A 23,631-nucleotide genomic window follows, 5' to 3' on the forward strand; every position below is an offset into this window, starting at 1 on the left:
ACGGGATCCCTGTGTGTGCAGGTTTATTTTTCCTGCTCTCTGACAGGATCCCTGTGTGTGCTGGGTTGTTTTCCTGCTCTCTGACAGGATCCCTGTGTGTGCAGGGTTATTTTTCCTGCTCTCTGACAGGATCCCTGTGTGTGCAGGGTTATTTTTCCTGCTCTCTGACAGGATCCCTGTGTGTGCAGGGTTATTTTTCCTGCTCTCTGGCAGGATCCCTGTGTGTGCTGGGTTATTTTCCTGCTCTCTGACAGGATCCCTGTGTGTACAGGTTTATTTTTCCTGCTCTCTGACAGGATCCCTGTGTGTGCTGGATTGTTTTCCTGCTCTCTGACAGGATCCCTGTGTGTGCTGGGTTATTTTCCTGCTCTCTGACAGGATCCCTGTGTGTGCAGGGTTATTTTTCCTGCTCTCTGGCAGGATCCCTGTGTGTGCTGGGTTGTTTTCCTGCTCTCTGACAGGATCCCTGTGTGTGCAGGGTTATTTTTCCTGCTCTCTGGCAGGATCCCTGTGTGTGCAGGGTTATTTTTCCTGCTCTCTGACAGGATCCCTGTGTGTGCAGGGTTATTTTTCCTGCTCTCTGGCAGGATCCCTGTGTGTGCTGGGTTGTTTTCCTGCTCTCTGGCAGGATCCCTGTGTGTGCTGGGTTATTTTTCCTGCTCTCTGACAGGATCCCTGTGTGTGCAGGGTTATTTTTCCTGCTCTCTGACAGGATCCCTGTGTGTGCAGGTTTATTTTTCCTGCTCTCTGACAGGATCCCTGTGTGTGCTGGGTTGTTTTCCTGCTCTCTGGCAGGATCCCTGTGTGTGCTGGGTTATTTTCCTGCTCTCTGACAGGATCCCTGTGTGTACAGGTTTATTTTTCCTGCTCTCTGACAGGATCCCTGTGTGTGCTGGATTGTTTTCCTGCTCTCTGACGGGATCCCTGTGTGTGCAGGTTTATTTTTCCTGCTCTCTGACAGGATCCCTGTGTGTGCTGGGTTGTTTTCCTGCTCTCTGACAGGATCCCTGTGTGTGCAGGGTTATTTTTCCTGCTCTCTGACAGGATCCCTGTGTGTGCAGGTTTATTTTTCCTGCTCTCTGACAGGATCCCTGTGTGTGCAGGGTTATTTTTCCTGCTCTCTGGCAGGATCCCTGTGTGTGCTGGGTTATTTTCCTGCTCTCTGACAGGATCCCTGTGTGTACAGGTTTATTTTTCCTGCTCTCTGACAGGATCCCTGTGTGTGCTGGATTGTTTTCCTGCTCTCTGACAGGATCCCTGTGTGTGCTGGGTTATTTTCCTGCTCTCTGACAGGATCCCTGTGTGTGCAGGGTTATTTTTCCTGCTCTCTGGCAGGATCCCTGTGTGTGCTGGGTTGTTTTCCTGCTCTCTGACAGGATCCCTGTGTGTGCAGGGTTATTTTTCCTGCTCTCTGGCAGGATCCCTGTGTGTGCAGGGTTATTTTTCCTGCTCTCTGACAGGATCCCTGTGTGTGCAGGGTTATTTTTCCTGCTCTCTGGCAGGATCCCTGTGTGTGCTGGGTTGTTTTCCTGCTCTCTGGCAGGATCCCTGTGTGTGCAGGTTTATTTTTCCTGCTCTCTGACAGGATCCCTGTGTGTGCTGGGTTGTTTTCCTGCTCTCTGGCAGGATCCCTGTGTGTGCAGGTTTATTTTTCCTGCTCTCTGGCAGGATCCCTGTGTGTGCAGAGTTATTTTTCCTGCTCTCTGACAGGATCCCTGTGTGTGCTGGGTTATTTTCCTGCTCTCTGGCAGGATCCCTGTGTGTGCTGGGTTATTTTTCCTGCTCTCTGACAGGATCCCTGTGTGTGCTGGGTTGTTTTCCTGCTCTCTGACAGGATCCCTGTGTGTGCTGGGTTATTTTTCCTGCTCTCTGACAGGATCCCTGTGTGTGCTGGGTTGTTTTCCTGCTCTCTGACAGGATCCCTGTGTGTGCAGGGTTATTTTTCCTGCTCTCTGGCAGGATCCCTGTGTGTGCTGGGTTATTTTCCTGCTCTCTGACAGGATCCCTGTGTGCTGGGTTATTTTTCCTGCTCTCTGACAGGATCCCTGTGTGTACAGGTTTATTTTTCCTGGTCTCTGACAGGATCCCTGTGTGTGCTGGGTTGTTTTCCTGCTCTCTGACAGGATCCCTGTGTGTGCAGGGTTATTTTTCCTGCTCTCTGACAGGATCTCTTCTCTTGCAGCCCGCCCAGGCCCGTGAGTATCATGAACGAGGCCATGGTGACCCACGTGTCCTCCGGAGCTCCCACGCCGACCAAAAGGTACCGGAGCCTCATGCTGGGGGATTCCTGGGGAGGGGCCGGGGCTGTGGCTGTTCCTGCCCAGCGCGGGGTCCCTGCAGCCGGGCACCTGCAGCTCCCCTCGCAGGGGTCGTGTTCTCTACGGGTGCGTTTCACTGTCTGAGCCGATGCTGTTGCGTGGCCGGGGAAACACCTGGAGATGTTTTGGCTTTCCTTGGCCTGGAGTTGATTTTGGGGGCCGGGAGAGGCTGGGTTTGTGTCCCAGGCTGCTGGTCCCGTCCTGTTCTGTCACCTGCTCACGGTGGCCCCGGGCTCCCCCCTGACCCAGCCCGGCTGGGAGCTCCCCGGAGCTGAGCCTGGGATTGCGATGGAGGTGGGAATTCTGGCGTGGATGCGGTCTGTGAGCGAGCAGGGGAGCCCCTGAACGGTGACTTGCACTTTCCCAAGGAATAAATCCGAGGGGAGCAGCGAGGGGGGCAGACTGTGCTGGGCACAGCCGGGAGTGAGGAAATAAACATTCCTGCAGGGAAAGAGGAAATAAATAATCCTGCAGGGAGTGAGGAAATAGATATTCCTGCAGGGAAAGAGGAAATAAATAATCCTGCAGGGAGTGAGGAAATAGATATTCCTGCAGGGAAAGAGGAAATAAATAATCCTGCAGGGAGTGAGGAAATAAATAATCCTGCAGGGAGCGAGGAAATAAATATTCCTGCAGGGAAAGAGGAAATAAATAATCCTGCAGGGAGTGAGGAAATAAATAATCCTGCAGGGAGTGAGGAAATAAATATTCCTGCAGGGAGTGAGGAAATAAATAATCCTGCAGGGAGTGAGGAAATAAATAATCCTGCAGGGAGTAAGGAAAGAAATAATCCTGCAGGGAAAGAGGAAATAAGTAATCCTGCAGGGAAAGAATGAATAAAGAAATATTCTTTATAAGAAATAATCCTGTAGGGAATGATTGAATAAGGAAATGTCCTTTACAAGAAGTATTCCTGCAGGGAGTGAGGAGCTGAGCTGGCCCCTTTCAGTGGTCAGGGCTGCTCCAGAGGCGAGGCAGGGCCCCACGTTTCCAGCAGCTCCAGGCACAGCTGAGATCCCTGGGTTTTCCTTCTTCCCTCGGTGACAAATGAGTCTCATCTGCACGGGAATTCTCCCCAGATCCACCTGCGAATCCTTCCCTGGGGTTCCTGCCAGCGCTGCTCCCTGGCCAGTGGCTGGGGGGTTCCTCAGGATGCCAGAGGGACTTTTCCCAGGGAAGGTGGGAACAGCCAGCCCTGGGAGGGAGCCCTGTGCTGTGAGCCAGCAGGAATTTCCCCAGGGAAAGGCTGCTCAGGCCCTGGCAGTGCCCGGGGAGCTTTGGGCTGCCCATCCCTGGAGGTGTCCCGGGAATTCCTGGAGGTGACACTCGGTGACAAGGTGGGGACTGAGCACAGCTGGGACTGGCTGGGCTGGGAGGGATTTCCCAGCCTCAGGAACTCTGGGATTCTGGAATTCTGGGTGCTGAGGGTGCCCTGGATCCCTGCCTGGGCCATTCCCAGCCTCAGGAACTCTGGGATTCTGGAATTGCTCTTGGGGACGCGGATGTGGGGACATCCTGGGGACATGGATGTGGGGACAGTGCTCTTGGAAGAACATTTTGGGTCGTTCACACCTCCATCAAATGTTCCTCCCGTGCACTGGGAGGCTCCAGGTCCCTCAAATCCAAGAGGATTTGCTTTTTTTTCCCCCCCCCCAAAATGCGGAGCAAATCTGGATCAGTTTGTTTGAGGGCAGTTTGGGAAGGAGGAGGAAATGGGAATTCCCTCGATGGGAATTCGCTGGGAAAGGGAACTGGGGGTTCTGCAGAGCTCAGAGCCCCTCCAGGGCCTGAAGGGGCTCCAGGAGAGCTGGGGAGGGGCTGGGGACAAGGGATGGAGGGGAGGACACAGGGAATGGCTTGAAGCTGGAGAACAGAAGATTTAGATGGGATTTTGGGCAGGAATTGTTCCCTGGCAGGGTCGGCAGGCCCTGGCACAGCTGTGGATCCCCTGGGATCCCCTGGGAAGGCTGAGCTGGAACAGAGACTGGGCAGAGCTGGAGAATAAAGTAGAGATTTATTCAAAGGCCTTGAAGGATCCACCTTGGGCAGGACAAGAGCCTGGCCAGGGCTGCACCCAAGGTGGGCACAAAGTGGTCACAGAATGGTCAAAAAATGGTCACAAAATGGACACAGAATGGTCACAGAATGGACACAGAATGGTCACAGAATGGACACAGAATGGACACAGAATGGACACAATGGACACAGAATGGACACAATGGACACAGAATGGTCACAGAATGGACACAGAATGGACACAAAATGGACACAGAATGGTCACAAAATGGTCACAGAATGGTCAAAAAATGGTCACAAAATGGACACAGAATGGTCACAGAATGGACACAGAATGGACACAGAATGGTCACAGAATGGACACAGAGTGGACACAGAGTGGACACAGAATGGACACGGAATGGACACAGAATGGACACAGAATGGTCACAGAATGGACACAGAATGGACACGGAATGGACACAAAATGGACACAGAATGGTCACAGAATGGACACAGAATGGTCACAGAATGGACACAAAATGGACACAGAATGGACACAAAATGGACACAAAATGGACAAATGGTCACAGGGTCTCACACTTTTGTAACTTTTGGTCCATTTGCACGTTGGGGTTGAATTGTCCATTTCCAGCTCCAGGCTGTGAGGTCCCATCCCTGTTGTCCTTCCCTCCAGCCCACCCTTTTTTGTGCTGTTGGGGCTGAGAGTTGTCCTCGGTGTGCAGCAGGAGAAGGATTTGTGTTGTGTCCCCGCTGTGTGCAGAGCCCAGTGACACTGAACGTGAGCTCAGAACCTGAAAAACACAAAATCTCAACCCTAAGGCATCCTCTCCCCCCCTCAGAGGCTGGACCAGGCCTTTTCCTTGTCGAGTCTCTATTCTAAACATCTCCTAATAACAGGTATTCAATAACAAATAATTATCTAGCAATGATAATCAGCTAACGATGACAACCCCTGGCAGTGCCCAAGGCCAGGCTGGACACTGGGGCCCGGAGCAGCCTGGGGCACTGGGAGGCGTCCCTGCCCATGGATGGGACAGGATGAACCCACCCAAAGCCGGCTGGAATTCCACGATTTCTGGGTGGTTTCCTTGCCCCCGGGAGCCTCCGGACAGGACGGGACAGTCCCAGGGGATGCTCTCACCGCAGCCATTCGTCACCAGGGCAGCACAGAAACCCCTTTGTGCGACCCCCTGCCCTTAAAAACATGGAGATAACAACTGCTGCTTTGGAGGACCCAGCCCGAGCTGAAAGATCAGGGTTTTAATGCTTGAATTCACTTTTTCTTGTGACCCCAAAGGAAGCGACTCAGAAAAGCCCCTTCTCAGAGTTCTGCTCGTAGGAACCTCCAGCATTTCCAGCCTCCTCATCCCCAGCTTCCCCTCTCCCCCTGCCCCGGGCTGTCCCCTCCTGGCAGGGAATTGTGCACAGCCAAAATGTCCCCCCTGATCCCCCTTTTCTCCAGCCGCTGGCACGGAACCCCCAGAGCCTTTCCCAGCCTTGCAGCCCCTCTGTGCCAGCCTGGAGCTCTCCACGGGCTTGTGGTGACCCCACCACAACAAACGCCAAAGTCTCTCTGGTCTTTAGAGCCTTGTGAGCAAATGGGATGATTCTGCCTCCTCTGATGGGCCGGGCCGCGCCCATCAAATGTCGTTTGGTCCGATGGATTCGTTTCGAATCGCTTCAGGGACGGAGCTTTTCCATCCTCTTGGGGTCCTTGGTTTGGAAGGACAGGAGTCTGCCAGGGAAAGCCGGAGCTGCCCTTGGAATGGAGAATGGAAACCCCCTCCTTCTGAATTATTATAGTTTTGAAATTAAGGGGCTCTCAGGCAAAGATTTGGGAATAGGAATAACAGTTCTTTACTGGGAAAATTGAAAATACAAATGTAGTAGTAGAAAAAAACAAACAAAAAATCCTAGAAACCCCTGAGCCCCTGTTGGTCAGGGCGTTGGTGTCAGCCCAGATAAACCCTCCTGCAGCGCCAGCTGTGGTTCTGTGGGAGCAGAGATGATCCTGGAGAAGGGCCCAGTGGTGCTGAGATGGGTCCGGGCTCCCTCGGGGAATCCAGTGCACACAGGCTGTGCTGCTGTTCTGAATGCCAGGGGTGATCCAGGTGGGAATGCTGGGCTCCTCCCCCTGGGTGGAGCCTCTCCCCGTGGGATGATGGGATTGTATCTGCCCTGCAGTGAGCCTCGGTGGCCCATGGACAGCAGATATCCCCTGGAATTCTGAGGGATGGATCATGGAAGAGATAAAAAAAAACACTTCCCCAGCTGGTTTAACAGCAGATATCCCCCCAGAGTGATGAGGAATAGGTCCTGGAAGGGACAAAGAACACGGCCCCAGCTGGTTTAACAGCTGCCCATTAACAGAAGACACCGACCCCTCTCCCCTGGAGTTAAAAGAGAGATCACCCCTTCAAGTGCTTTCGACAGGCTGGGGATAGAACACACGCTTTCGGTTATTTATTGCGACCTGGGCGGTTGTAACATCTGCGGGTTCCACTGCTGCCCCATCCGACTCCCCATTTCTGGCCCAGGTTTCCCACCAGCCGGGGAAACGTTCTCCTTTAACCTCTGGCCTGTCTCCTTCACCAGCACCCCCTCCCAGTGCGGGGTGGTTTATTTCTGAGGCGGGTTGTGGGGCAGGGTCGGGCTCTGGGGTGTCATCCCCATTCTGTGGGGTGGGTGTCAGGGTGGTTTTCCAGGTCAGTCTCTGCGTGTGGAATAGAATAGGCTGCTGATAGCAGCAGCCCCAGCCACTGTCTGATATCATTAGCATTCAGAGCTTTGAACCCTTCAAACGCTGCTGGGGCAGACCCAAAGGGGCGGGCGAAGGGTTGGGGGAAAAAAAATTCCCCCGGGTGTCATTTCCTCGCGGTGGGTACCGTTGTTAAAGCAACCCCCAAAACTCCACAGTTCGTGTGTGACGGCCCTGAATGCACGTGCCTGCCTTCCAGAGGAGGTTAAACATCCGCGAGTTCCTCGCCTTATCCACAGCAGCCTTGGTTATAGGGCCCGTGTTTAGATAAGGGGCTACAGATGGAATAAATACAGGCACAACCAGGATGAGTTAGGCCACGTGGTGCCGCCCGACGAGGTTTCTGTGCCCAGTACACGAGAAGTTGGGTCGCTCGGGAACTGTTATTCCGGTTTTTTCTCTCAATGCCCTCGAGCCTCGCGCTTGGGCGCTGAAATCTGCCTGGGTTCGACAGGCAGGTGTCTGCTAGGGAGGGGCAGGATCTCCCTCGGAATGAGATGAATGGAGAATTCAACCCCCCTCCCTCCGAATTATTGTGATTTAGGAAATAAAGGGGCTCTCAGGCAAACAAACAAACAACAACTCCAGCCTTAACAAGAAAACAGAACCAGGGACCTCGAGGGGCTTTGTGAAACAAACCCAGGGCAGTCTGATCTGGTGTCCCTGCAGGACTGAGAGCACGGTGGGAGATCCCGGGCCGGTGGATGAGATTTATCACGGGACAGGCCCAGCTCCAGCAGGGCAGGGGGAGGTGAGCTCAGAATTCCCGGGCACAAGAGCAGATGGGGGTAGATTTCCCAGGACTGGACTTGGTGGTGACAGTGAACTCCTCCCGCAGCAAGCAGCAGCCAGGCCGTCCTCTCTCCAATGCCGAGAGCAAGAGAGGGAAGCTGCCCCCAGCCCTGTCCTTTACCTGCCCCCAAAACTCGTGTTCTAAACTCCCAGAGACCCAAAGAAATGTAGCCAGGTGCTTCAACTCCTCTCCTTTGGCCCCTTTGTTCTCATTAAGGACCTGTAGGTACCCAGTAGTTAGTTTCCTAGCAACTTATGGGAAAAAATCTGTGAGTAAAAGAGAAACAAATCTAACGCCCAACCCCAAAGCCCTTCCCTTCCCAAAGCTTTTCCCTCCTCAAAGCTCTTCCCTCCCCAAAGCTCTTCCCTCCCCAAAGCTTTTCCTTCTCCAAAGCTCTTCCCAAAGCTCTTCCCTCCCCAAAGCTACTCCCTTGCCAAACCATTTCCCTTCCCAAAACTTTTCCCAAACCATTTCCCTTCCCAAAACTTCCCAAACCATTTCCCTTCCCAAAACTTTTCCCAAACCATTTCCCTCCCCAAAGCTTTTCTCTTCCCAAACCATTTCCCTTCCCAGAGCTTTTCCCTCCCCAAAGCTTTCCCCTTCCCAGGAGCCAGCACCGTGCAGTGCTGCGAGGATTTCCCAAGGTTCGAGCCAGCAGAAGAGAAATTTTCAGGGATTTCTCGGTGTAAATTACAGGATTTCAAGTAAATTGTCTCTTTGGCTTGGCTCTCCTGGCAGATCCTCAGAACAGGAATTCATTTAAGACACCAAAGGCAACACTTAAACAGCTCCAATTTATTGAGCTGCTCGTAAAGCAGCAGAGCCAAGTGCCGGGGGGGGAACTCTGGGGCAGGAGCCAGGGAAGCTCCCAATCCCCATTCCCAGGCGTGTGGGTGCCTGTTCCAGCCCCAGAGCCGGAGCTGAGCCAGGGATCAGCGCCAGGAGAGCCCCGGGCAGACTCCAACCTCCATTCCCTCTCCCCACTGAACTTCCCTCTCCCCTCGGGACTCCATGGGTGCCACCACTCCCTGCTCTCTCTGGAACTGCTCCGCTGGTGGAACCTGCGTTGGTGACAGCGGCTGGCTGAGATCCGGGAAGTGTGGGAATCATCCCCCAAAAACCAAAATCATCCCCCAGTGTGGAGAATTGAGTTCCAGCAGTGGCTCACCCCCGGGGGACGAGGTGGGGGCTGGTCCTGGGAACAATCTCACGCTCTGGAGCCGGGCTGGGAGAGCTGGAGCTGCTCACCTGGAGAGGAGAAGGATCCAGGGAAAGCTCCGAGCCCCTGGCAGGGCCTGAAGGGGCTCCAGGAGAGCTGGAGAGGGACTGGGGACAAGGGACAGGACACAGGGAATGGATTCCCACGGCCACAGGGCAGGGATGGATGGAAGGAATTGTCCCCTGGCAGGGTGGGGATGGAATTCCCAGAGCAGCTGTGGCTGCCCCTGGATCCCTGGCAGTGCCCAAGGCCAGGTTGGACAGGACCTGGAACCACCTGGGGCAGTGGGAGGTGTCCCTGCCTTGGCTGGGGGTGACACTGGGTGGGCTTTAAGGTCCCTTCCCACCCCAACCCCTCTGGGCTCCCGATATTTCCGTGTCAGGGGTGATTTTGAAGCTCCTCCTGTCCCCGGACCATTCCAGAATTCCCTGCTGGTTTTGGAGGCAGCTCCGGAGGGGGCTGGGTGCCCCCAGGCAGGGGGAAGAAGCCGGAGTGGAAAAGCAGATCCGGGATTGCTGGCAGCGGTGGTCGAAGCCCAGGAACGCTGCTCATTGTCCCCTCAGTCCTTGATGGGCTTTTAATGAGCCCTGGTAATGAGCTGGAGTGGGGAATCCCTGGGAATCTGCTGCGGCCACAGCTCCAAACACCTCAAATGCAGCTTGTCCGGGGTTCACCCCAAAGATCCCTCGGGGTGGTGCTGGGTGTTCAGTCTCCCCTCCACAAACCCCTCATTCCACGGGCTGCTCCCTGCCCGGGGGGGACTCCATGTGGAGAATTCCTTTTTTTTCCCCCCTCTGTTTTACAAGCTCTGGCTCTGCCCCACGACGTGTCCCTGCACATCACCCAGGAGAAAAAGCGTCTGTGTGCCTCAAAACGGGGATTCTGTGTTTGCCTCGGCGTGGGGAAGGCAATCAATGCCCTGCTCGTCAAAGCTCCCCAAAGGAAAAACTTCCTTCCACAGTGCTCAGGACTCCCATCCTCCCCCAGGATATGTCCCCTCTGCCCCTGGCTGCGTGTCCCTGGGGGAGAAGGGAAGGTTGCGCCTTTCTCTGCAGTGTCTGGGCTAAAAAAAGAACATTTTGCTGCGTTTTCCTGGGGTTTCATCCTGCTGCGGAAAGCTGTCACCAGGATGGCGCTCAGTTATTTGTTGCTCATTTGGTTGTTGTTCTGTAGTGGGTCTCTGACAAATGTTTCTGGCAGTCAGTCTCTGTTGGCGGGGATGCTCCAAACTGCAGCAGCTTTATGGGTCCTCAAACCAAACAAAAGCTTCCTTCAAACGCTGGGTGCCTGGCAGAGGCAGAGCTGGAGAGCGGGCCCTCACCTGACTGATGCCACAGAATCACAGAATCACGGAATCACGGATTCACAGATTCACAGAACCAATCACAGAATTACAGAATCAATCGCAGAATTACAGAATCAATCGCAGAATCACAAAATTACAAAATCAACCACAGAATCACCGAATCAATCACAGAATTACAGAATCAATCACAGAATCACAGAATCAATCGCAGAATCACAGAACCAATCACAGAATTACAGAACCAATCACAGAATTACAAAATCAATCACAGAATCACAAAATCAATCGCAGAATCACAAAATCAATCGCAGAATCACAAAATTACAAAATCAACCACAGAATCACCGAATCAATCACAGAATTACAGAATCAATCACAGAATCACCAAATCACAAAAGCAATCACAGAATTACAGAATCACAAAATTACAAAATCAATCACAGAATCACTCACAGAATCGCAGAATCAATCACAGAACCAATCACAGAACCAATCACAGAATCACAGAACCGATCACAGAACCGATCACAGAATCGATCACAGAACCAATCACAGGTTGGAAGAGATCCCCGAGATCCTCGAGTCCAACCCAGCCCCGACACCTCAGCTAAACCCTGGCCCCGAGTGCCACATCCAGTCTGCTTTAGACACCCCCAGGGACGGTGGCTCCACCACTCCAGACCATCCCAGTGCTTTGTTATTCTTCCTGTGCAAAACTTCTCCCTGACACCCAACCCGGATTCCCCTTGGCTCAGCCTGAGGCTGTGTCCTCTGGTTCTGTCAGCGCTGCCTGGAGAGAGAGACCGACCCCAGCTGAGCACAGTCACCTCTCAGGGAGCTGTGGGGAGTGACCAGGTCACCTCTGAGCCTCCTTTTCCCTCCTGCTCTGGCTGTGGTTTGTGGTTTGGGGGTTTTGGGGCACAGAAAGGGTTGGGCTGTTCATAGAAACATTTGGCTGTCCAGTCCTCATCCCTGGAGGTGTCCAAGGAATCCCTGGATGTGACACTCAGTGCCCTGGGCTGGGGACAAGCTGGGGATCAGGGACAGGTTGGATTCGATGGGCTGGGAGGGATTTTCCAGCCTGAATGGTTCTGGATTCTGGGATTCTGAGAGCAGGGAATGCTGCTGGGGTTGGATTCAGCCATGCTCTGGAGTCTCTTCCTTAAAGATGCTGCTGGGAATTCCGGGAGGCTCCACAGCTGCACTCGGTGAATATTTACACAATGCCAGGCTCCCTGAGGTTGGACAAGTCCTGCAAGGTCACCCAGTCCCAGCTGTGCCCAGTCCCCACCTTGTCCCCATCCCAGAGCACCGAGTGCCACCTCCAGGAACTCCTGGCCCACCTCCAGGGATGGGCACTCCAGACCTCCCTGCGCCGGTGCTCAGCTGTCCCCCAGTGTCCCCTCCCCGTGTTTGCCCCTGGACAGCGGCAGTGCCCTCACCCCTCATGGAAAAAAAAAAAAAAAACCCCAAACAAACCCATTTCCATGTTTTTGTGTGCCTCGTGCAGGTTTTGGTTTGTCACCGCGCCCGTCGCTCACCCCTGCCCGCGTTTCATTTATGCTGTTTACATCATTTACGTTGTTTTTGTCGTTCACGTTGTTTTCGTTGGTTTTCTGTTGTGTTGTTTCTGTTTGCTCTCCCTGCCAGCCCCAGGTGCCAGCGCGGCAGCCCCGAGCCCTCCCGTGAGGAGCACGCCCTGATCGCCACCCTTGCGAGGCGCCTGCGCGGCGGGGCACGGTCAGTGCCACACCCGGGGACACGGGGGGACACTGGGGGGGCTGGGATGGAGCCATCCCGCCCCTCTCGCACCAACCCTGCCCCACCCCAGTGGGTTCGCTCCTGAACTTCTCCCTCCGCGACCGTGCTGGTTTGGGAGGGAAGGCTGGAATGCGGGGTGGAAACCCCCTCCCTCCAAATTATTACAGTTTTGAAATGAAGGGGCTTTCAGGGAAAGATTGGGGAGTAGGAATAACAGTTCTTTAGTAGGAAATGTGCAAATTATTATTTACTAATTATTTACTGTTAAAAATACAAATGTAGTAGTATTAAAAAAAAAAAAAAAAAAACAACAACAAACACCCAAGCAAACAAAAATCCTGGAAACCCTGCCAGAGTCCGAGCCCCTGTTGGTCAGGGCGTTGGTGTCAGCCCAGATAAACCCTCCTGCAGCGCCAGCTGTGGTTCTGTGGGAGCAGAGATGATCCTGGAGAAGGGCCCAGTGGTGCTGAGATGGGCCCGGGCTCCCTCGGGGAATCCAGTGCACACAGGCTGTGCCGCTGTTCTGAATGCCAGGGGTGATCCAGGTGGGAATGCTGGGCTCCTCCCCCTGGGTGGAGCCTCTCCCCGTGGGATGATGGGATTGTATCAGCCCTGCAGTGAGCCTCGGTGGCCCGTGGACAGCAGATATCCCCTGGAATTCCAAGGGATGGATCATGGAAGGGATAAGAACTCTGCCCCAGCTGGTTTAGCAGCTGCCCATTAACGTTAATGTTGCACATTAACGCCATTTCCAGCAGATGATAACAGAACATCCTGGTGACATCCTGCACTGCCGCCCAAGGCAGGGACCCTGCTGGAATCTCACCTTTCGCCAGCACCAAACCAGCTTCCCCCGACTTTCCTTCCCTGAATCTCTGTGCTGTAACTCATCCCTGCTCTTCCTCCTCCCCACCCCACACTCAGCCCCAGCCCCGTCCTGGTCCTTCCTCTGCTCCTGGATCCAGCTCTTCCTCCACCATCTCCTGCTGCTTGCAGCCAGCTCTGCCTCTCCCTAAAAACACCGTTCCTGCTTTGAAGAACCGGCTCCTTTTATCTGGGGTCGCTCTTTGTGCACGCTGACATTTCCTGGCTCTGTGTGTGCAGGGAGGTTTCCCCACCCGGGGCAGCTCTGCTGTTCCATGCCAGGGCACAGCTGCACTCCGGGCCCCGAGGAGCCCGTGCAGAGAGGCAGGGTCAGGGCCTGAGGGCTCTGTGTGCTCCCCCCGCCCATGCCTCCACCCTCTGGGCAGGATTTTTGGAGCCCTGTTGCCTCGCCTGTCAGGCAGAAGTTGGCGTTGGCTGCTGTGGGGATGCAGGGCAGCTCCTGGGGAAGGCCAGCAGCGAATCACTGCTCTTCACCTGCAGGAACCCAGAGCCCAAAACGTTTTCCCACGAGGCTTTAAACCCCGAGGAGTGTCAGACTCTCACCTTCACTCAATTCCTGCCGTGCCTAGAGGTACAGAGGAGCCTCTTCAAGCTGAGTGCCGAGCACTATTGAATTTCTCAAGGAGCCAGGTGTGTTTACCTCTGTGAGCGTTCAACACCTCTGAGGGTGTCCAGCGCCTCACAGAAAATGGCTTCAATCAATAGTGGGATGGCGTGCTCGAGTGTGTCTTGAAAAAGCAAAAAGGTTTTAATAAAAGAAGAAAACAACACAAAACTAAAGAACAAAGGCATTCACAGTGTAGGGACAGGTCCCACACACCTGCTGCAACACCCTGAAAATGCACTGAGAAGCCTCGTGCTCTCCCTTTGGTATTGAAGGATTTAGGTGAGTTTTTTAGCAAACAGCCCAACAGAGAACAGCTCCATTCCTGAGGAACAGCTAAAGAGACCCGGCAGTGTTTTGGTCTTGGTGTTAATTACTGCCAGGAGAGCAAAGACACTTCTGCTCTTCTTCCCTTAAAAGGTTTTGGGGTGAATCTGAGACCTTCCCTACAGGGAAACCCCTGCTGGGGTGTGGAAACACATTCCTTGGAGAGAGCAGGGCAGCTGGAGCTGCTGTGAGTGTCCCGGGATCCCGGGATCCTGGGATCCCCCGAGGCCCTGGAGTCCCAGCTGTGACTGATGCCCGTGTTGTCACCAGCCCAGAGCTCCGAGTGCCGCCTCCAGGCGTTGCTGGGACAGGCCGGAGCTCAGGATCAGGGTCACAGAATTCTGCTCGCCGCTGCACCGAGGGTTCCTCTCAGGCCTTTGCGTTTGAGGGGGTCTCCTGGTGCTGGTGCCAGAGCAACCCCGGGAGTTCCGAAGGGGAGGGAATCACTGAAATCCTGCGTTCACCGGGCACTGGGGGACATCCAGGGGGACACCTGTGCTGCTCTGGCTCCTCACCCCCCAAAATCTCACTGGCTTCGGGGGAACCCCCGGGGCTCCTGGTGGTGCTGGTGGCCTCTGTCCCTGCACCAGTCCGGCCTGTCCCATCCCGTCCCACCCAGGAGTGAGGGCACCCCTGGGGACACCCCTTAGTGTCCCTGTCCCTGCCTCTCCTTTCCCTGTGTCCCCTTTCCTGTGTTCCCTTTCCCTGTCTCCCTTTTCCCTGTCTCCCTTTTCCCTGTGTCCCTTTCCCTGTGTCCCTTTTCCCTGTGTCCCTTTCCCTGTGTCCTCTTTCCCTGTCTCCCTTTTCCCTGTCTCCCTTTTCCCTGTCTCCCTTTTCCCTGTGTCCCTTTCCCCATGTCCCTTTCCCGTCCCTTTCCTCGTGTCCCTTTCCAGTGTCCCTTCCCTGTCCCCTGCCCTGCAGGAGCCCCCTGTGACTCCTGGTGTCCCTGTCCCCTCTGAGCCGGCCCAGGGACCTGTGGTGGCACAAACTCCTCGCTCCTGTTGTTCCAGGCCCATCCCAGGCCAGTTTAATTTCCTCCTCTGGCTCCTCACCTGCCCTGGTGCTGCTGCCACCTGAAACCCCCTCCAGGGGCTTTGCTGTCCCCTCGGTGTCACCAACCCAGGTGACCCCAGAGCAGGTGGTGAATCCTCCCCTGGTCACACCTTGGCACAGTGGGAGGTGTCCCTGCCCACGGCACTGGATGGGATTTAATGTCCCTTCCCACCCAGAGCATTCCAGCATTCCCTGACCCCACCCAGAGCACTCCAGAATTCCCTGATCCCACCCAAAGCACTCCAGAATTCCCTGATCCCACCCAAACCATTCCAGGATTCCCTGATCCCACCCAAAGCTTTCCAGGATTCCCTGTTTTTGTTCTGTGTGCCAGCCCTGGCCTGCAGCTCCCAGGGATGGCTGGGAGAGCTCAGGAACTGGCTGGGAAAAGGGCCCGACATTGTCACAAGGGCCCAGAGCTCCAGGGACAGGGAATTCTGTGTACGCCCTCTCCAAACCTCTGCTGCTGCTGTGGAGCCCTCTGGATTCTCTCCATGTGCCCTCCTCCCATCCCAGCTCTGGCTTTGTCCCTCTCCTGTTCTGGGAATGGTCACCTGGACAGGAGGAGGATCCAGGGCGAGCTCAGAGCCCCTCCAGGGCCTGGGGGAGCTCCAGGGGAGCTGCAGAGGGGCTGGGGACAAGGGGCAGGACACAGGGAATGGCTCCCACTGGGACTGGGGAGCTTGAGCCGGGATCCTGGGGAGGAATTCCTGGCTGGGCTGGAATTCCCAGAGCAGCTGTGGCTGCCCCTGGATCCCTGGCAGTGCCCAAGGCCGGGCTGGGCATCGGGGCTTGGAGCAGCCTGGGCCAGGAGATGAGCTTGAGCTCCTCTCCCCGGTCCAGCGTTTCTAAAAGCCAACACAACGGGATCGTTGTTCCCTTTGCGAGTTTCTCAGGGAAGGCGGAAATGGCCAGTGACTGCTCTGTAGCTCCGGGTGACGAGAAGAGGCGGCAGCTCCAGGAGCTGGGAGACACCAGACAGTGGAAAAGGGATGGAGAGATCCCTCAGGGGCTTGTGCAGACGCAGCTGCAGGGCGGCTCCAGGGAACGCTGGTCCTTTACCAGAGCTGTGGGGCAGTGGAGCGGTGTGGAGGGGTCTGTGCAGCTGCCCCAGCCCGCTCTCTCCGAGTTCTGTGCTCCCCCTGCTTCCACTCCTTCCTCCAGCTCCTTGCTCCGCTCTGTGCGCCGGGACACCTCCGGGGTTTCACCCAGAGGCCTCACGCTGTCATTCGTGGTCATCCGTGCTGATCGTGGGTCTGCTCCAGCCCAGCTCCGGCCGGCTCCAGGGGCTGGGAGAGCTCGAGTCGTTCAGTCCGGGGTCACTGAGAAGGAATCAAACCTGCATTTTTAAAATAACCATCCCGTTCTCCTGGCATGGCCTGGCTGTGAGAACGGGGGGAAATACAAACCCTCGAAACGGAGCTTTGCCGGGACGCAAATGGTCCGCTGAGGTGGGAATGTGGGCTGGGAGTGGATTTTGTGGTTGCCCCAGGAACGTGCCGGGTTTGCTCTGCTTCTGCCGGTGGATGTCACCTGGAACCTCAGGAAAGCGTGTTCCTCATCCCCACATTCCCGTTAATCCCCACGTTCCCGTTAATCCCCACGTTCCCGTTAATCCCCACATTCCCATTAAACCCCACATTCCCGTTAAACCCCACATTCCCGTTAATCCCCACATTCCCGTTAATCCCCACATTCCCATCAATCCCCACATTCCCGTTAACCCCCACATTCCCGTCAATCCCCACATTCCCGTCAGTCCCCACATTCCCGTCAATCCCCCCATTCCCGTTAAACCCCACATTCCCGTTAATCCCCACATTCCCGTTAATCCCCACATTCCCATTAATCCCCACATTCCCGTCAATCCCCACATTCCCGTTAATCCCCACATTCCCATCAATCCCCACATTCCCGTTAATCCCCACATTCCCGTCAGTCCCCACATTCCCGTTAATCCCCACATTCCCGTCAGTCCCCACATTCCCGTTAATCCCCACATTCCCATCAGTCCCCACATTCCCGTTAATCCCCACATTCCCGTCAGTCCCCACATTCCCGTTAATCCCCCCATTCCCATTAAACCCCGCTCTATTATTAAAGTCCCCCCGTTTGAAGCTTAGAGAGGAGCAGTTTGGGAGCAGCCGGAGCTGCTGCACCGTGAGTTTGGGGTTGGGTTTTTTTTCCCTTGCCAAGGTCAGGATGAGGAACAGATTCCGAGGTTTTGGAGGTTTGTTCTATTTTATTTCTTTCCAGCCTCAGGAGCCGTGAGCTCTAACTAGCAAGGTGGAGAACAGAGGTAAAACGGAGATGCCTCTAACTCTTTCCAAGGTTATTTAAGCGGTAATTACCCAATAACGAGGTGACACCTCTATTTTTTATACTTTTGGCCCAAGAATGACCACACAAGGCCCACAGTGTGGAACCTTTTTCACCCAGTTAGAAAAAAAAAAAAAAAAAACCACAAAACCAAAAAACACCCAAACCCATGAAGAAGAAGGCAAAGAAGGACTCGGACAAAATCCTCCATCTCGACCCCCACACGTTATTAAAAACTAAAATCTCCAACCTAAGTTTTTCATCTCGGGTCTCTCACTGTGAGTAATATTTGGGATGGTTTCTAACTCCCATTTCAGGTCTCTCGCTGCATCTGGTGATTATTTGGGATGGTTTCTAACTCCCATTTCAGGTCTCTCGCTGCATCTGGTGATTATTTGGGATGGTTTCTAACTCCCATTTCAGCTGCAGCCTGGGATCCTGGGGCTGCTTTGGGACCGGCCCATGCTGTGGTGGGTGTAGGTCAGGTGTAGGTCAGGTGTAAATCAGGTGTAAATCAGGTGTAAATCAGGTGTAAATCAGGCTGCTTTACAAAGAGCCGTGCAATCCATGCTGTTGGGTGACAGAGGGTTCTGCCCGGGCCAGCAGCGTCCCCTCCACTCCTCCCCATGGAAATCATCCTGGCTTGGATCACCCGGAATTCCCAGACAGGGCTTTCCTCCTCGGCTGGCCCCTGCTGACCTGGGGTAACCGACGGGGTTTGCCCACAAGTGCCTCGGAGACAAAATCAAATCTGGGCCTAAACCAAATTATTTTGCTGCATCCCAGGCAGAATCTGTGAATCCTGGAGGAAAAGCTGCGCAGACGGAGATCTGGGGCGAGGTCCCAGGGTGGCAAGGAATGGGAAAGGGAACTGTGAGGATTATTTCCAGTGGGGCTCTTCCCTCTGCCCTCCCTGGCTCTGTGCCCTGGCACATCCCCGTGGCCCTGGCCTGAGCCTGGCTTGGTCTTGCAGTTTTGGACAGCCCAGGCTGACCCTGGTTTGGTTTTGCTTGACTCTGGCTTGTTTTTGCCCGAGTCTGATTTGTGTTTTTCAGTGCCCAGGCTGACTCTGGTTTGTGTTTTTCAGTGCCCTGGACAACCCAGGCTGACTCTGGTTTGTGATTTCCCTGACTCTGGTTTGGTTTTGCCTGACCCTAGTTTGTTTTTGCAGTGCCCAGGCTGACTCTGGTTGGTTTTGAGTGCCCAGGCTGACTCTGGTTTGTGTTTCAGTGCCCAGGACAGCCCAGGCTGACTCTGGTTTGGTGTTTCCCTGACTCTGGTTTGTGTTTCAGTGCTCAGGACAGCCCAGGCTGACTCTGGTTTGGTTTTTCCCTGACTCTGGTTTGTGTTTCAGTGCCCAGGACAGCCCAGGCTGACTCTGGTTTGGTTTTTCCCTGACTCTGGTTTGTGTTTCAGTGCCCAGGGCAGCCCAGGCTGACTCTGGTTTGTGTTTCCCTGACTCTGGTTTGTGTTTCAGTGCCCTGGACAGCCCAGGCTGACTCTGGTTTGGTTTTTCCCTGACTCTGGTTTGTGTTTCAGTGCCCAGGGCAGCCCAGGCTGACTCTGGTTTGGTTTTTCCCTGACTCTGGTTTGTGTTTCAGTGCCCTGGACAGCCCAGGCTGACTCTGGTTTGGTTTTTCCCTGACTCTGGTTTGTGTTTCAGTGCCCTGGACAGCCCCGGCCGCCTGGACGAGGAGCACCGTCTCATCGCCCGCTACGCCGCGCGTTTGGCCGCCGAGGCCGGGAACGCTGTGAGTGACCCCGACCCTGCTGGGCCCTGGGGGGTTCTGGGGGCACCCGGGGGGCTGGGACCCCAAATCACCCGTTTCTGTTCCCGCAGCACCGGGGCTGGGACCCCAAAGCTGCCCCAGTCACCCCTTGGTGTCCGTGCAGGGGAACGAGGAGATGAGTGCTGAGAGAGGAACGTGCGGATGCCTGAGGAGAGCAAACCGTGGGCCGGGGCCGGGGCTGGGTTTATTCCAGAGGCAGGGAGAGGTGGGGTTGTGTTTGCAGCTTCTCGGAGGGGAAAGGAAAGGCAGCACGGAGTGTTCCCAGCTGGTAAAAATCGACGCTGCCCTGACAGGAAACGGCTACAGGAGCACAGCGAGAGTTTGCTGAGGTGCCAGGGGGTGTTCGCAGGCTGACTGGAGGGTGACGTCCCTGTCCTGGCTGGTTTATCCATAGGGAGGGACAGGGGAGTTTGCAGGGACCGTCTCCCCACGTTCCTGAATTTCCATCGGGGCGTGTTCAGCCAAGAACCTGCCTTTGGCAGAGAGGTGTGGGCAGAGATCCCTGTCAGACTCCAGTAAAACAGAGATCCCTGTCAGACTCCAGTAAAACAGAGATCCCTGTCAGACTCCAGTAAAACAGAGATTTGTGTTAAACTCCAGTAAAACAGAGATCTGTGTCCAACTCCAGTAAAACAGATTTGTGTTAAACTCATTTCCATAAAACAGAGATCTGTGTCCGACTCCAGTAAAACAGAGATCTGTGTCAGACTGCAGTAAAACAGAGATCTGTGTCCAAGCCCAATAAAACAGATCTGTGACAAACTCCAGCGAAACACAGATCTGTGTTAAACTCCAATGAAACAGGGATCCCTGTCAAACACCAATAGAAACAGAGATCTGTGTCCAGCTCCAGTAAAACAGAAATCCCTGTCAAGCTCCAATAAAAGCAGAGATCTGTGTCCAAGTCCAATAAAACAGAGATCTGTGTCCAACCCCAATAAAACAGAGATCCCTGTCCAACTCCCATAAAACAGAATCCTGCTGTTGGAACATTTTAAGTTCCACTCGGCGAGTTCCCACTCCTCTGCCCAGAGGTGCAGTTCCATGTCCAGAGTCCCTCCAGAGTTCACCAGCAATGCTGAAATATTCAGGGGGCCCAGAGCCAGGTTTAGATGGAAAAGGAGGAAATTTCCACGTAATCCTGTCAAATCCAGGCTGTGCAGACAGCACGTGCTGAGTCACTGTCACACTGGAAGGTGCTGGAGGAGCTCTTAGGCATGGCTTGACTTCTTCTGGTGGAGCCAAAGTGTTCTGGAAACTCCAGGAGCCACAGATTGGCTCTGAAGGGAGCCGGCTGTAAAAACCCCAGAAATCACCTCAGCCTCCTGTGTGGCCATGGCAGGACCGGAAGCGCAGCGATTTTGGGGTGTCCGGGGAGCAGAATTTGGACTTTGCTGAGGCTCCTCAAGGACCTGTGGGCAGTTCCTGCTCGCTTTTCCCAAGTCCCATGCCAGGGCAGATGCTGGAGCAGTGCCAGGGGCGGACGTGGGGTAGAGAAAGAGGGGAAAGGGGAACACGGGGGGTTCCTATTGCAGCCAGAGCTTGGGAATGTGGAGTTTTAACCGGCTCCACCATCTCCTCCCAGTCCAGAAGCGCCCATCAGCGGGAACGGGAGGATTTCTCAGGCTCTGCAGGAATCAGCTTTGAGTCCTGGCAGCTCCTGGTGGTTCCCTGCCAAGGGCAATCTCCCTTCCTTGTCCAGGATGGGCTTGGCAGCTTGGTGGGGGAAAATCCCGCTGAGCTCTGGGACAGGGTGACATCCATGGGGACAGTGTGTCCTGTCCATGGGGACAGTGTGCTGTGTCCATGGGGACAGTGTGCTGTGTCCATGGGGACAATGTGCCCTGTCCATGGGGACAATGTGCCCTGTCCATGGGGACAGTGTGCTGTGTCCTTGGGGACAATGTGCCCTGTCCATGGGGACAGTGTGCTGTGACCATGGGGACAGTGTGCCCTGTCCATGGGGACAATGTGCCCTGTCCATGGGGACAGTGTGTCCTGTCCATGGGGACAATGTGCCCTGTCCATGGGGACAGTGTGCCCTGTCCATGGGGACAGTGTGTCCTGTCCATGGGGACAATGTGCCCTGTCCATGGGGACAGTGTGTCCTGTCCATGGGGACAGTGTGCTGTGTTCATGGGGACAATGTGCCCTGTCCATGGGGACAGTGTGTCCTGTCCATGGGGACAATGTGCCCTGTCCATGGGGACAGTGTGCTGTGTTCATGGGGACAATGTGTCCTGTCCATGGGGACAGTGTGCTGTGTCCTTGGGGACAATGTGCCCTGTCCATGGGGACAGTGTGCTGTGACCATGGGGACAGTGTGCCCTGTCCATGGGGACAATGTGCCCTGTCCATGGGGACAGTGTGTCCTGTCCATGGGGACAATGTGCCCTGTCCATGGGGACAGTGTGCTGTGTTCATGGGGACAATGTGCCCTGTCCATGGGGACAGTGTGTCCTGTCCATGGGGACAATGTGCGCTGTCCATGGGGACAGTGTGCCGTGTCCTTGGGGACAGTGTGCCCTGTCCATGGGGACAATGTGCCCTGTCCATGGGGACAGTGTGCTGTGACCATGGGGACAATGTGCCCTGTCCATGGGGACAGTGTGTCCTGTCCATGGGGACAGTGTGCTGTGTTCATGGGGACAATGTGCCCTGTCCATGGGGACAGTGTGCCCTGTCCATGGGGACAATGTGCCCTGTCCATGGGGACAATGTGTCCTGTCCTTGGGGACAATGTGCCCTGTCCATGGGGACAATGTGCCCTGTCCTTGGGGACAGTGTGTCCTGTCCATGGGGACAGTGTGCTGTGTCCATGGGGACAATGTGCCCTGTCCATGGGGACAGTGTGCTGTGTCCATGGGGACAATGTGTCCTGTCCATGGGGACAATGTGCCCTGTCCATGGGGACAGTGTGCCCTGTCCATGGGGACAGTGTGCTGTGTCCATGGGGACAATGTGTCCTGTCCATGGGGACAGTGTGTCCTGTCCTTGGGGACAATGTGCCCTGTCCTTGGGGACAGTGTGCCCTGTCCTTGGGGACAATGTGCCCTGTCCATGGGGACAGTGTGCCCTGTCCATGGGGACAATGTGCCCTGTCCATGGGGACAGTGTGCCCTGTCCATGGGGACAATGTGCCCTGTCCATGGGGACAATGTGCCGTGTCCATGGGGACAGTGTGCCGTGTCCATGGGGACAGTGTGCTGTGTCCATGGGGACAATGTGCCCTGTCCATGGGGACAGTGTGCCGTGTCCATGGGGACAGTGTGCTGTGTCCATGGGGACAATGTGCCCTGTCCATGGGGACAGTGTGCCGTGTCCATGGGGACAGTGTGCTGTGTCCATGGGGACAATGTGCCCTGTCCATGGTGCTGTTAAGAGACTTTTCTCCCCATGATAATGGTCAGATGTTGTTGTCCAAGTGTTTGGCCAGGGACAATCTGGGATCTCCCTCCCTGGAGATGCTCAGAGCTCCACGGGATGAGTTTCCTGAGCAGTTTCTGCTTTGCACGGACTGGAAACCTCCCAGGGCCCTCCCCACCCGTGATTTTCTGTGAGCCTGGGCACGGATGGAAGTGGAGAACGGGAAAAACCCAACATCATAAAGGAGCTGTGGAATATTTGTCCCAGGAGGTTCTAACACCCAGCTGGACCGGTGGGAGCACCTGAGAGAGGGGTTGGGGATGATTTTCTGAACGTGTTCTGGGTGCTGGGAATGCCGAGAATCCTCGGAAAACTGCCCACCCCCAGCAGCCTGGGGCAAAGCTTCTCCCTCATCCAAAGCTGCTTCCTCTTCCCTTGGGAGTCACTGGCAGAGGTCACTGGGAATTGTGACTGCGACAGGACAGGGCAGGACAGGATGGGACAGGACAGGACGGGACAGGATGGGACAGGATGGGACAGGACAGGACAGGAGAGGATGGGACAGGACAGGACAGGACAGGACAGGATGGGACAGATGGGACAGGACAGGACAGGATGGAACAGGACAGGACAGGATGGAACAGGACAGGACGGGATGGGACAGGACAGGACAGGATGGGACAGGACAGGACAGGATGGAACAGGACAGGACAGGACAGGAGGAGCTGCCATCAGTGCCAGGGTCCGATGGCACAGGGAGCACCCCATGGCACTTGTCTGTGTCCCCCAGAGGAGCCCTGGCTGAGCTGCCCTGACCCCCCCTGACCCAAATCTCCCCTTCCTGGGGGAAGAGCTGCTGGGGCAGCACTGGCCCCGCCCAAACTCTGATAGATACAGCGAGGCCATCAAGGGAGCACAACCCAAACCTTGATGAAACCCCAGCTGTCAGGATGACACCGTCATCTGTGCGTGTCCCTGTACTGCTCTGCTCCGACCGTCAGCCTGGGCCGAGGAGCGATCTCCTGTTTCCTGTCCAGTGTTGCTGTTGCACTGTCGGACCCACAGAGGACGAGGCAGGCAGCAGAAGGTCTTTTTCAATACTTTTTACTCTAT

The 23,631-nt window shown here is 55.2% G+C and overlaps 1 protein-coding gene across 4 annotated transcripts in view; it reads left to right on the forward strand.

The window, feature by feature from the left end:
* DTNB (dystrobrevin beta) overlaps window positions 1-23,631 on the forward strand; it is a 159,247-nt gene that overhangs the window by 67,099 nt on the left and 68,517 nt on the right. For 2 of the 4 annotated variants that reach the window (XM_066180189.1, XM_066180191.1), the window contains exons 11-13: window positions 2,183-2,260; window positions 12,064-12,153; window positions 19,026-19,113. In XM_066180189.1, the coding sequence (XP_066036286.1) occupies window positions 2,183-2,260; window positions 12,064-12,153; window positions 19,026-19,113 (256 nt within the window). Of the gene's footprint in view, window positions 1-2,182; window positions 2,261-12,063; window positions 12,154-13,539; window positions 13,685-19,025; window positions 19,114-23,631 lie in introns of those variants that run through there. The other 2 variants (XM_066180193.1, XM_066180192.1) reach the window with 2 other exon arrangements.

The sequence above is a fragment of the Chamaea fasciata genome, unplaced genomic scaffold (assembly GCF_029207755.1).
Source record: "Chamaea fasciata isolate MVZ Bird 193981 ecotype frontalis unplaced genomic scaffold, bChaFas1.0.hap1 SCAF_3, whole genome shotgun sequence".
NCBI classification, from domain to species: domain Eukaryota; kingdom Metazoa; phylum Chordata; class Aves; order Passeriformes; family Sylviidae; genus Chamaea; species Chamaea fasciata.